The sequence below is a fragment of the Chaetura pelagica genome, unplaced genomic scaffold (genome assembly GCF_000747805.2).
Source record: "Chaetura pelagica isolate M959 unplaced genomic scaffold, ChaPel_1.0 scaffold927, whole genome shotgun sequence".
NCBI lineage: Eukaryota > Metazoa > Chordata > Aves > Apodiformes > Apodidae > Chaetura > Chaetura pelagica.
Window position 1 is genome coordinate 57,579 of NW_009954109.1, and position 14,060 is coordinate 71,638.

At 35.4% G+C, this 14,060-nt stretch overlaps 1 protein-coding gene across 1 annotated transcript in view; it reads left to right on the forward strand.

Moving 5' to 3' along the window:
- Positions 1 to 11,895, forward strand: part of AUH (AU RNA binding protein/enoyl-CoA hydratase) — a gene marked incomplete at its 5' end in the record, with an annotated part of 68,315 nt that extends 56,420 nt beyond the window's left edge. The window contains 4 exons of the mRNA XM_010002534.1: positions 6,731 to 6,918; positions 8,576 to 8,626; positions 10,442 to 10,489; positions 11,316 to 11,895. Coding sequence (XP_010000836.1) covers positions 6,731 to 6,918; positions 8,576 to 8,626; positions 10,442 to 10,489; positions 11,316 to 11,393 — 365 coding nt within the window. The remainder of the gene's footprint in view (positions 1 to 6,730; positions 6,919 to 8,575; positions 8,627 to 10,441; positions 10,490 to 11,315) is intronic.
- Positions 11,896 to 14,060: the final 2,165 nt, after the last annotated feature.

Sequence of the window (14,060 nt, forward strand, 5' to 3'; positions counted from 1 at the left end):
AGGTTATTCACTCAAAAAAGTCGGGACATAAGTTCCTGTATCCTCTGTGTGAGGCGATACCCACGTGTGGATCTCTCAGCAAATCCTGATAAGTTAATACACTCCAATAAGGAGATATAATAGGTCACGGATCGTAACAGTATCCTCAGCAAGTTTGCTGATTATTTAAAACTGGGAGGAGTGGCTGATTCACCTGAAGGCTGTGCGGCCATTCATCAAGATTTGGACAGACTAGAGAGCTAGGCAAAAAGGAACTTCATGAGGTTCAACAAGAATAAGTGTAGAGTCCTGCACCTTGGAAGGAATAACACCATGCACTGTTAGGAGTTGATCTGCTAGAAAGCAGCTCCATGGAGAAGGACTTTGGAGTCCTGGTGGACACTAAGTTATCCATGGGACAGCAATGTGCCCTTGTGTCCAAGAAGGCCAATGGTATCCTGGGGTGCATTAAGAGTGTGTCCAGCAGGTCAAGGGAGGTTCGCCTTCCTCTCTACTCTGCCCTAGTGAGACCATAGCTGGAGTATTGTGTCCAGTTCTGGGCTCCCCAGTTCAAGAGGGACAGGGTCTTACTTGAGAGAGTCCAATGGTTGCCTATGAGGATGATTAAGGGATGCAAAATTGAAACACAGGAAGTTCCACCTCAATATATATTTACTGTAAGAGTTACAGAGCACTGGAACAGGCTGCCCAGAGAGGTCTGGGTGCATTTCTTTGTGACCTGTCCTAGGTGGTCCTGCTCTGGCAGGGGGATTGGACTTGATAATCTCCAGAGGTCCCTTCAAAGCCCTAACATTCTTTGAGTCTCTGATCCTGTGATTCTCTGGTAAGACCAAGTTCCTATCTGGAGTAATAGGAAGGTAAGTGGCCTTACCGAATATTTGTGTGTAGTCATGCCCGTTGTATTTGTTTGCATTCAAATAAAAGTTAATAAATAGATTAATGGCATTAGGCATTTCTCTTTTCTTCCTCAAATTATTTCAGGGGCTTGTTTGTTGTTGTTTTTTTTGTTGTTTTGTTTTGTTTTGCTTTTTATAGGCAGATAATTGCCATTGTGTTCATTGCTCCTTCCATGAGTCCTGGGAGTCTATGGGTGGTAATGCACATCTGTGCTTGCCAAGTAGTGCTTAGCTTGCCTGATACTGAAGTCCATGCAGTTGGTTTTATCACACTTCTGAAGGAAATCTGGAGTAAGCTCCTTACACCAGATGCAGAATCCCTTTCAAAGTGCAGCCCATTTCATGAAAATCAGGTTCCAGATGCATTTTTTAGTTCCATTCATTTCATATAACCAGTCTTCTGCTGGGAAACCTTCTTCTGTCTTTCTAAATCCACAAAAGGATTATTTATTTTGAAAATAAACAAGGTTTTCTGAATTACCTGACAATCTTTCTGTACAAAAGCTGTGATAATTTAACTGTTAGTGAATTCTGAAAATGTTTTAACACTTTCTCTCACACATCATAAGCCTTTATTCGTCTTAATCCAACCAGTGCATTCTTCTGATTCAAGCTGCCACCTTCAAGCCGTATATTCTAGGCAGTTTTCACACAGGTTTTTAAATAAGCAAAGCCACAGATACAGGTGAATAAAACAGATTGTGAAAACTGAGGACTGATTTACAAATTAAGTTGGCAGTTTTAGAGCTGGGTTTTACCACTGCCAGGTAGGCATAGGTAGCAGGTCATCCTATCTCTTCGACCTCAGATGGGGTTTTTTCTGACATTCCTGCAGGGCTTTCTTCAGCTTGACAGGGAAGCCCGACTTCCATGAGCCCTTTAGCAGCCTACTACAAAATCTTGCTCAAACAGTTTGTCGTCTCACTCATCTCAGACCCTGGGGCAACCTCTGAGTCAGCCTCAGACCACTGTCTCAAGCTTTGCTCCAGTCTCCAGTCTTCTTCCAAACAGCAGCTTATATGGCCAGATATGAGAGCAGGCTCACCTACCACCTCTTCATGGTCAGCTCAGTACTTTCACCTTGCAGTGATTATGCTTTATTTATTCTCTTCTCCATCATGTTTTCACCCTGTAACTTGCATCTTCGCTGGTGTTTTACATGCTCTAAATTATTTTTTCAGTTATCTGGTTAAACTGGTTGTCTAGTTTGTACTGGTGAAGGACATGTTTTCTGTTGTGAAAGGATTTGGGATGTCTGAGCCCACGAAGATTTATACCTGGATTTAACTTAGTTAAAGCATGTACAACTTTGCAGGATGAAGGCCTAATCTGGGAAATAATATGCTGGAAACTTGAAGTTAAATATTTTCTTCATAAATTGTTTAGGCTTTCGGAGTTTTCAATGTTTTGAAATTGCTTAACTCAGTAATGAATGTCAAGTACTTTAAAAGTGGAAAATATGTTTGTTACACAGACTTTTAAAATATTACTTACATGACTGAGAAATATTACATTGAAATAATAATTTTATCTGTTAGTTTATTTATGAGATCATATTGTTAAGGATTTGGTGTTAGGAACAGCAGGTTTCTGTGTTTCATATTTCTGTGAGTTTCAATGGAAAAGACAAAAACCTACTGCTTATGGATTCATGCAAAGAATCACAAGGATACATTTAAACCATTTTTTAATTGACTTGAATAATTAGAAGGATTTGTGGCTGGCAGACTTTGTTTTCACTATGGATTATTAATAAAGCATTAGAAATTCACAGCAGTATTTGAAAAAAGAGATCTAGAAACTTGTCAAGAAAATCAATCTAAGGTGAACCAAACAAAGCTCATGATAAAAAGGATAGGATAGAAAGATTCCTCTTTACTCAACTTAATAAACAGGATTATTACTGAGTTAAAGTTTGGATTTTTTTTCAGAACAAGACTTTTCCAATATGTTTTGACAGAGTGTTCAACTATGAGAAATTACTGACTGTAGATATTCTCTGCCAAAATAATGAATCTATTTCCAGTAAGCTAGTTGCTTCATCTTGTTGGATAGACTCTTGGGAATTTATCACGTAATTCTCTTAATCCAAACCAGTTGTGTACATATTTTGTAACTGATGAGTTACTGACAGTAAATAAATATTCATACAAAATCAGCTATTTGTTAAAGAAGAAAAATACTGTTTAACAATTTTATACCTGAGCTTAACAGTCTTGTATTTACTGTGTCTCTTCACATGAACTAGAGCATCATCTAAAACTACTGTTTACCATTATTACAACATTGAATATATACTATCTCAGATAAAAACACATTTACATTGCCTCTGTATTTCAACACAGTGAGCAATAGCAGATCACTAGTCCTTGAAATAATATGTCATTAACTTTGTGAAAATAAATCAACATTTCTTCCATCAAATTGTACTCTTAAGTTTAGATTAAATGCCTTGGTTAAGTAATGTCTTTGAAGACTGGGTGTTACTTCCTTTAGCTCTGATTGTCATTGGCAGACATTTTATGTTCTCTCTGCATTACAAAGAAAAAACATCTATCTGCAGCGTACTCTGTTTTTTCTTCATAAATGGCTGTAATTTTGGTGTGTTGGGTGTATTTTGGTGTTTTGTTTGCATTTGATTAATTGGGTCTTACAGCTTTTGTTTGTGTATGCATCTTATTCCTACTACTGAAAAAAATATTATTTATGCACTGAACTGTTGGCTTCTGTTCTATGAATATTAATCAAAGAATATTCTCCTCTTTTTAATGGCTTTGCAGTGTAGGAGACAGCTAAACAACATAGACTACAGTCTGCTTTTTTTACTCTTTAATCATTATTGTGTAAGACACTGGTAAGAACATTTTTTTTCATCTATAAACACTATTTCATGCTTAAACATATCCATTGTTTGGTCAAAGTTATGAAATACTGTTACTCAATTAATTTTTGTTTTCAGCAGTTCCTTGTAAAAGCAGTAATAGAAGAGATAAAACAGTAAAGGGACATAATTAAGTAGAACACATACTAGGCATAGCAAGCAAGAAAGAAGCAGAAGGTGTAGAATTGGTAAATCAGCCTCATATGGTTTCAGGTCTTATGATTTGTACTAACGTTTTTATTTAATTAGAAGCCAAACTTCATATTTTTCTAGATTCCATTACTATGGTGAAAGATAATTTATGACTAAACTATTCTTAAAGAGAATCAGCGTACATATTTGCTATGTTCTAATGCACATTTAATATATGTATAAGAATAGACATTGATTAGACTGCGACAGCTTCTTTGCCTGAGAAGTTAAAATACATGTTTGGTATTTAAAACCAAAAAGCCAGTAAATGTTTGTTAGTAGCGATGGAGTGGAACAGCTCAGTATCAGAAGCAGCAAGCTTCTTGAAAATACAGCTGACATTCTTATGACATATGATGATATAAAGGTTGACATCTGCAACATAGTCATTCTCTGTGAATCCCACCAGTGAGGCTAATAGGAAAGCTTAGGCTTCAGTGTTTATAGTATTTTATAATAGTTCACAAGGAGTTGTGTTTTAGTGTTGTAACCCACTTGCCTGTTTCATAAAAATGTCCTAGATTACAGACTTTCTCTAAATTGTGTTGGAAAATCTTTCCCCGTAGCACTGGCACTGGTTTAGCTGTAAAATTTGCAGATTTAGCAGAATTTGTTGAACAGGATTTGCTCTTGCAGTTGCCTGTTGCCCTTGACTCTTAGGACAGTCTTGCTAAACTCCTCTCAGTGTGGTAGGACCACAGAGAATACCACATTATTTGTATTTACTGATGTTGGTTTTGAACAAATTTTATTGTAACTGTTATGAGTCTAAGTGTTTTAAAAATTCCTTCTGTTTCAGCCCAGAAAATACATGTTTTGTTATAGATCACGATTTTGCAGTACTCTAGAAATGCATAAGGCAGAAATCCCCCAAAACTTCTGCATTTTTTTAATTACATAATTTGCTCCAATGCAGGTCTGTTTTTATGGAAATTAATACAGTAGTATTGAAGATTGTGATTCATTAAAAAAAAAAGTAATTAAAAGCTGACTCATTGAAGCACAAAACACTTCCTGTGTTTCTAGTCAGTGTATTAGTCTCAGAGATGTATTTAGAGTATTTTCAGGAAACATCAGGAAGACAACTGAATGGCTTTAATAAAATACTGGGTTAGTTAATCATTTAATGGAAATTAATCTGTTTTATATTAATGGAACACACATCCAATGTTGTACCATTTACCCTTGAACATCTATAAATATTCCTCTCACATGTATTTATAGAATATGTTAGCATGTTCTTGCAGAAAGAACTATTTGGAAAGAAATTTTTACTTACAGACTGTCTATATAAATTGAGTATTTGTTTCAAGTCTATGTCAAAATGATAGACCTTGTATATTTTCAAATCCTTTCTCCTGAATAAAGACTGTTTCCACTGTTTTCATCCATAAAAATATCTGCTTCTGTGGTTTGAATCTACTTCTGCAATTTTGATAATGATTATTCCTACATTGTCATTTTTTGTCAGTTGTCTGAAGTTTGTCATTAGTCTAACTAAACAGTATTCACATGTTAACGTAGTTGCTGCTTATTGACCTCCTGAACATGCTGATCTGCCAAAGAAGTTTTTAACATTATAAAAAAGCTAACTAAAGTTGGATGCCTTTCTCTGAAGATTCACATCTGTCCTTTCCTAGTTTTTGTAGTCTGTCTTTAAGATTTGAAGAATAACATAGAAGTAAGATGGCTTTTTAAAGGCCTTGTCTGGTAGTTGTAGTTCAGTTTATGTATAAAATTTTTATTGTCCCTAATATATAAATTTTAGCATGGACTAATGTCTTTCTGAGTATAGTTCTCAGCACTGGTGAGGCTGCACCTAATGTACTGTGGTCAGGGCTGGGCCCCTCACTATGAGAAGGACATTGAGGTGCTGGAGCATGTCCAGAGAAGAGCTACCAAGCTGGTGAAGGGCCTGGAGAAGGAGTCATATGAGGAATCGCTGAGGGAACTGAGGTTGTATATTTTGGAGAAGAGGAGGCTGAAGAGAGACCTCATTGCCCTGCCTGAAGGGAGGCTGTGGGGAGATGGGTGTTGGCCTTTTCCCCCAAATAAATAATGACAGGACCAGAGGAAATTGCCAGGAGTTGTTAGGAGAGGTTTAGATTAGATATTAGGAAGTATTTCTATACTGAAAGAGTGGTCAGGCACTGGAAGAGCCTACCCAGGGAGGTGGTTGAATCACCATCCTTGGAGGTGTTCAAGAAACTTGTACATGTGGCTCTTCAAGGCATGCTCTAGTGGCTGAAGTTTTGGCTTGTTGTTGTTGTTTTTTTGTCTTCTATTGTTCTTTTTGTGTTGATAGTTGGACCTGGTGATCTCAGAGGTTGTTTCCAACCATGACTATTCTGTGATTCTTTAGAAGTGTTCATATTGTAGTGATTAGTATCATTAAAATAGGCAGATTGTTTAAAAGAAGTGCAGTGTCTGGATATGTTGATTGTAGGCAAGTAGTTTTCTTTTTGGCTGATGTAAATGAGATAAGTTGTCTGTAATTGAATAGAATCTCCAGTAGTATTACCTCTTTTCAGTTATTTACATGTGTTTCTAAGGAACAGAGCAACTGATTTCATTTTCGATGTAGTTTCAAAACTGAGGAAGACATTTAGGAATGTCTTTGTATGATAATTTAATTTCTGTGTGTTCATGTAATTATGTATGGAATTAAGAATTAAAATATTTGAACTGAACAAAGCATCTACATTTGTGGTGTAAATGGCTGGAAAAAAATATTTGTGTTTTCTCTTTTTTCAAACTTTAGGGGGGACACAGAGGTTACCTCGGACCATTGGAGTGTCTTTGGCAAAAGAACTTATCTTCTCTGCACGTATTGTAAATGGTGAGGAAGCAAAATCAATAGGATTGATTAGCCATGTTGTAGAACAGAATGAATCAGGGGATGCTGCATACCGAAGAGCATTAGCTCTGGCAAGAGAGTTTTTACCTCAGGTAAAATGAATTATTTTTATTTTAGTTTTGTTTGGTTTGTGGGGTTTATTTTACCAAACATTAAAACTGAAAAAGAGCCAACTGTATTAAGAAAAATTGTCATGATGTTATGCATTAGAAGCCATTCTAGTTGTGTGGAGAGAAATAATAAGTTTTATCTTGTGTATTAAGTGGTGATATTTCGTAATTATTTCATAATGAAGAAAAAAAACTCTGTCAATTCTTGTATCATCATGATATTGCCTGTGTTTGTGTTGTGTATTTTAGCTTTCAAGTTTTAAATATAAAATAGTGTAAAGCAATTATCTGAATTTATTATTCAGTTCAGTTATTCTGTTGCTGTTGAATATGTCTGAAAAGAAGCAAAACGGTCCATATAAAAGTGGATATGTCAGTGTAAATCCTATTTTGAAAACATAAAACTAAGTATAGTTTCAGTATTAAAAGAAAACGAATTTCCAGTGGAAATTTTGTTTTTTTCTCCTTTGTGGATAAGCTTGATGAAAGAGTCACACTCTTGTTATTTATTCTAAGCGACATCCTATCTCTGTCTTTCATAAAAGAATTGAAATGCAGATATCCCATGCTTTAGAATGTGAAAATTTTAGTAAGAAGTTTACACATGACCATTACAGAAGTCTATATGTTAGCTGATTGCTACTGTTCCCCTGTTGCTATGGTCTGCAAGCTGTTTGTTCAGAGTAGGAGTGTGAGTTGGAGCCTTTCATAAACGTGCTTTTCAAGTGAACGGTTCAAGGTGGCAAATTCATAAGAGGCAGAAGTGTAACAAGTGTAACAGCTAAAATTTTTCATGGAATATGTAAAATTTTACAGGTTAGGTATGGCATTTAACATTGATTAATTGTGTCTAGAATACCCTCACAGAAAGACCAACATTAAAAATATAGTAAAAATGTTAACATACAGTGATTCTGGAAGGTTGATTTATAGTTACAACTTCTTGTTGCAACTAGCTCAAAAGCATTTTGCTTTTCCCAAAACAGCAGGCCACTCCTCTAAAGCAATGTCTGAACGTTCAGAACCTGGTGCTGATGGATGGGCGCAGGACTGAGATGATTCCCAAAGATGTCTCACTGTCCTCTGGCACTTTGGAAGAGGAGGGTGGAAAACCCTCTGCGCCCTGTGGACCTTAGTTCCTCACAGAAGAATGTCATCTCTTAATCAGTGTAGGCTGTGCAGTAGTGTTTTTTTAGGGTTGAAGTGATATCAGTTACTTTTATGTCATTATCACATTTTCATGTTTCTCCATTTTCTGATAATGGGGACATAAAATTGCCCTTGCTCATAAGGCCTATAATGGCCATTCTGAGCCTTATTTTCTTGTTTGAGCAAGCTTGACAAAGTGGACATACTCAGCACCTTTGAAACATTAACCAAACACATTGCTTTAAATAGGTACTTTTGAAAACAGTATGCTTTCATTTTTTCTCAATATTGAAACAAACAGTTTTGAAACAAATGTCTGCTAGTGATGTAATTCAAGTTATTTGACCTATTTGACCTATTTACCTATTTAAATCTAATAGAAGTCCAATGTCTGGAAGGTCCCAGTCAAAGAACATGGATGTGCAGACTATTCACTGCATAGTCTTCTTGATGTTGATGATATGTTAATAAGCTTTTTCTTTCATTTTAGGGACCAGTAGCAATGAGAGTTGCAAAACTGGCCATCAATCAGGGAATGGAGGTAAGGATCTGGGCATAAAAGTAAGCAGAAACCAGCCGGGCCGCAGCCTGCTGTGGTGATTTATTTTTTTTTTTCTAGAACTGTTTTTAGTTTCTCAGTCTATAGTCTTTCAGAATCTACTTGGTCAAAACATTTTAGGACATAAATTGCAACTATTTTATGTCTCAGACTTCCAAGAATAGACAGGATGGTGATTTCCTTGAGGGGGCTTAGTAACCCCATGTCTGTCTAGTTGTAAAGTACTCTGCTGATTATTAATACTAGGAAGTAAACATAAACTGCTATGAGCAAGTTTGTATTTCAAATGCTAGGCAGAAACAAACCTCAAAATCTTGCTCTGTCAAGTCTGTCGATGCTCTCAGACTTTAGTAAAAAAGCCAAAAGGCATGTCATTTTGGTTTTAATAGTTTGATAAGAGGTTAGTGTGAAAATTGTATATGGAGTCTGATTTTAAATTTTATTCAGATTGCCACTTCTACTGGAACACCATTGACCTAGCTCTAAAGCCTGTTAAAATCCAGCTCTGAACATGTCTGGACGTGCCATTAGGCTTCTGAATCATCTCACTGAACTTGGCAGTACTATTCATGTTTAAAGTTAAGCACATGCATAATGTCTGCACTAGGACACCTTATAGCTCAATTTTGGACAAGCGAAAGGGGATCACACCACATGCAACATCTGAATCCACAAAGGCAAAATTAAAAATGGTCCATGTTTTCTTAAAGTCTCAGAAGCAATCAGGGTTACAATTTAGTTCATTTAGGCCTGAGAACAAAACTCAGCTGCTGTTGCACAAGCAGTAAGCTTGTTAAGTTTCTACAGCAAGTAATTATGGAATTCAAGATTTATTTCGGTGCTACCCAAGGTCCAGAATGGTACAAGCTAAATTGTGTACCTAGCAAAGACAGTGGACTGTACTTCGTTAAAGTTAGGATGTTTATAGAATTAGAGACAATAGGATTAGAAGGACTCTGAATTACCATCTAGTTCAGTCATGAGGCTCCAAGACAAGATCTGCTGTATCAAAACCAATCAAGCCAAGTGTTCATGGAGGCTGTTGTTGCATACCTTCCATGGCAGAGATTTCAAGCTTCCTTTGGTAATCTATCCTATAGTTTTATCTCCCCTAGACAAATTTCTTGTGGTGGACAGCCACAGTGCTTTCAGTGGCCACGTGGAGAAGTGGTAGGTTCTGCAGCAGCTGATGCTTAAAGCAGTTGGAGAAATAGTTACGGGAAATTTCAGCCTTTTCAAGCTGTTCAGACCAGCTCATAAAGAAAAAAAAAGTTATTAAAACTAGGTGATGATGCAGGATGGCCCTTCATCTCTTTTGAAAAAAATTTAAATCCCTTTAATTGTGAAATTATGTTTGTTTTGTTGCATGGCATGATATTCTTACATAACATTTTGAAGATAACTTGTTTAAGAACAATTTTTTATTGTTCTGAAATTTTTAATATAAACAATCACAAAGTACATTAAAATATTTCCCCAGTAGTAAATTAAATTATTACAAATGTACAAATAGCTCTGGTTTTTTAGTCCAGATGACTTGTAGTGAAGAACATACGTTTTTTGACAATGTATTACATACTAATTGTTTCACCAAATAAAAAGACTGTTACAGATATATTAGCCAGTCTCACCACAGGATAGTGTAGCATTTCTATGTTAGAATAGTACAGAAGAACTTTGCAGAAGTGTTTTATATATGCCATATAGAAACATAGTATTTAAGTTAGCTGTTAGGAAGTAATATATAATAAATATACAAAATTATGCTTTTATAAAACTTTGTATTCTTTTCCTCAGGTCGACCTAGTAACAGGTTTAGCAATTGAAGAAGCTTGTTATGCTCAGGTATGTAGCTTGTTATGCTCAGGATTATATGGAAAAATCCAGGAAACAGACTTTTTTGGTGCATGTCTTGAAACATACAGAAATTCAATGAGAAATTGTTCTATGATTTCTCCTACAAATATTTTGGAGTTTTATTTAGACTTTCATTGTTTGTGTTAGGTATTTAAGGAAGGAGGTGTAGTATAGGACAAAACATCTCCCTGCCATGACTGCTAGGATTAAGGTAGTGAAGCACTACCAGGCATATCCCTACCCAGCAATACACTGCCATGCATCTAGTCCAAGAACTGCCTTGCATTTTCTTTGTTTTGGTTTTGCATGAAACAGCATGAAGGACACTCCTCTACCACACACCACTGATGGCATGTGTGCTAACCAACAGGAAAACAAGACAAAATTCTTTGCCAGTCTAACATGGTAATTAATGATGTATTCAAGTTTGTATGTGCTTGGACTTCAAGACAAGTTTTTGGTCATGGAAATAGAAGCATCAGCATTAGATGGTTATTTAAAATGTAGAGTGATCAAATTAATAATTTACCAAAAAACCCTCATAAAAACTCAAAAACAAGCCCTAAAGAGTTTATTACAGTCATATGTTTGGAAAAAAGTTACTCCTTCTTCTCTCAAATTGCTTCTCAGCCTTACATTGTGCCTTTGAAGTGTCTGGTGCTTTCCCCTATCTGACTAGACGTTTTAGTTTTCCTTTTTCTGTTGTATTGTATGTTGCATATTGGATGCATTGAAGAACTAGGATTTGTATGAAAATATTTTACTTGGTATTGGTTTTGGTGTCAATAAGGAATTGTTACTCTGCTTATTGCAGACTATTCCAACAAAAGATAGAATTGAAGGTCTTCTTGCGTTTAAGGAGAAGAGACCTCCTCGCTACAAGGGAGAATAGAAGAAACTGATGCCTTTAAAATACAGTGGGATAAAAGTACTGCTGTGAGGACCATTAAAGTGCACTTTGCATCCTCACTTGGAATATCATAGCCACCAAATGAAAAGCAAATCATGCTGATGTTATAACATTTTTATTGTGTCCATACATGTACTGGGCCCAGATAGAGATGTGTGTCAACTCATGCTCATTACAATTTCTGAAGGTTTATTTGTGCATTGGCAAGGTCACAGGTTCATGCAGCATTTTTTTTAAATTTCAGATGTATGAAACATACCATTCCACAATTGAAAAAGCTCTGTAAATTCTTTATATAGAGAAAACCTATATGTGATGTTAAGTATAAATCGACTGTATCGTTTTATTAAAAAACCCAACAACTACTGAACACCAAAAATAAGAAAGTCTACCAATATGCATTTAAATTATTCTGCATATCACTAAAAATTGAATTTGAGTATTCTACCTTAATATGTACATTATTAGTAAAGCTAAGGGAAATTAAAAGATTATTGTCTGGAAAATGTGAAGCTTTAATTGTGTAATTTATGCTATTTTAAGTAAAATGAAATTGGCAAATAATAGCATCCTTATGATTTATTTATTGCTGTTATATTCATTTAATTGTACTAAATGAAGACGCTTTTGAGACTAGCCTTTAATTGTTCATTCTTGTATGTTAAACCTGGCCTTAAATTTCATTTTTCTAACATGCCATCAGATAAGCACTGTCTGCTGTAATGGAACTTTATTTCATGTGCCTGAGTTACTTAAAATTTTTGATTATTGTATTAAAGAATGTGATGCAGGGTTGCAACTAATGCACTATTAAAGAAACTAGAATTCTCTTAAGCTCCAGAATATTCCTTCTGAAGTTCCTGATCATCTGTATTTTATACAACAGGGATGCTATTGAAATGTTCTTTATTCTGTGTCAGCCTCAGTGTTCTTTTCATACATAGAGAGAAATCCAGTAGGTTACAAGGTAAGAAAACCACTGAGGGTCATACTGTGAATTTGCTGTGGATATGGCATATGAACCAGAAGTAACTTCTTAGAAAGTATTTTTGTTAACTTGTCTGAAAAATAAGCATGGCTTAGCAGTCAGAAACTGTGTTTTTAAATGAAAACAAATTTCTTCATGTTTGATTGGCACTAGCTCACAAAATTTCTGCATACTCTGCTTTTTCTGCAACATTAACTATGGTCACTGTCCATATCTGTGATCATAAAGCAGCTGATCAACATGAAATGACAAGAACTCATTTAAATTCATATTTAGACGTATCATTACATGTAAATTGATTATAACTGGTAGGGCACACACTTCGTTGACTGGTAAACTTGCTGAGTTGAGCACTTCATTCACAATAATTTGCAAATCAAGTACCGGTGCATGTTTTGATAGCCAGTAAAGCCTAGAGGGTCATTTTCTCATGTTTTTGAAATGCTAACATGTTGTTTTTATTTTTACTGAGTAGGAAATAATTATGTTAATAAGTAAATAAATACTAAGTCTATTCTGACAGGTTTCTGTTTCTTTACTTTGATATAGAGTCTGGTTATTGAGCTGCCACTGTTTTTCTAACAAGTGCTGATTAAGTGGCTTCTGCAAATGTTGTGGTTTTTTTTAATCTAATAAGTTCAAATACTGTGGCATAAGGCTGTGTAGATTCGTGCCTTTAACTAGTAGTTTTCATCTTGGAAAATGATTTTGCTGTCACAGTGGTCTCCCTGTTCATTTTCTCAGAAGAAAATACTGTTGTGTCATAGCAATTTGAGTCCCTTCTTTGAAGTAAATATTATAAAATTATTATTATTAATTATTAATATAAAATATTATCACAGAGTAGCAGTAGAGTGTTTTTTACAGGTACTTTGTAATGATGTTGAAATAGTTCTAAACAATATTGTGTTGTCAATGTGTTAGTCACTTACTGTCTCTGTTATTAAGTGATGTGTTATGATGGCTCAGTGGTTGTGGTTAATACCAATATTAGAATTCTGTTTCCACAAGAGGGTGATTCGTAATGGATTGATATAGAGTCTGGTTATTGAGCTGCCACTGTTTTTCTAACAAGTGCTGATTAAGTGGCTTCTGCAAATGTTGTGGTTTTTTTTAATCTAATAAGTTCAAATACTGTGGCATAAGGCTGTGTAGATTCGTGCCTTTAACTAGTAGTTTTCATCTTGGAAAATGATTTTGCTGTCACAGTGGTCTCCCTGTTCATTTTCTCAGAAGAAAATACTGTTGTGTCATAGCAATTTGAGTCCCTTCTTTGAAGTAAATATTATAAAATTATTATTATTAATTATTAATATAAAATATTATCACAGAGTAGCAGTAGAGTGTTTTTTACAGGTACTTTGTAATGATGTTGAAATAGTTCTAAACAATATTGTGTTGTCAATGTGTTAGTCACTTACTGTCTCTGTTATTAAGTGATGTGTTATGATGGCTCAGTGGTTGTGGTTAATACCAATATTAGAATTCTGTTTCCACAAGAGGGTGATTCGTAATGGATATGCTCTTATAAAGGCTTCGAAAAGTTGGGGTCTGGCAAATCCTCCTTCAGCTGCTGAGGCTCAGCTCTTAGTTCCATACTTTTCTCCACAATGCTTCATGGGTGAGTAAGCCCTGGTCTCTGTTTCTAGAAAGTTTCTCTC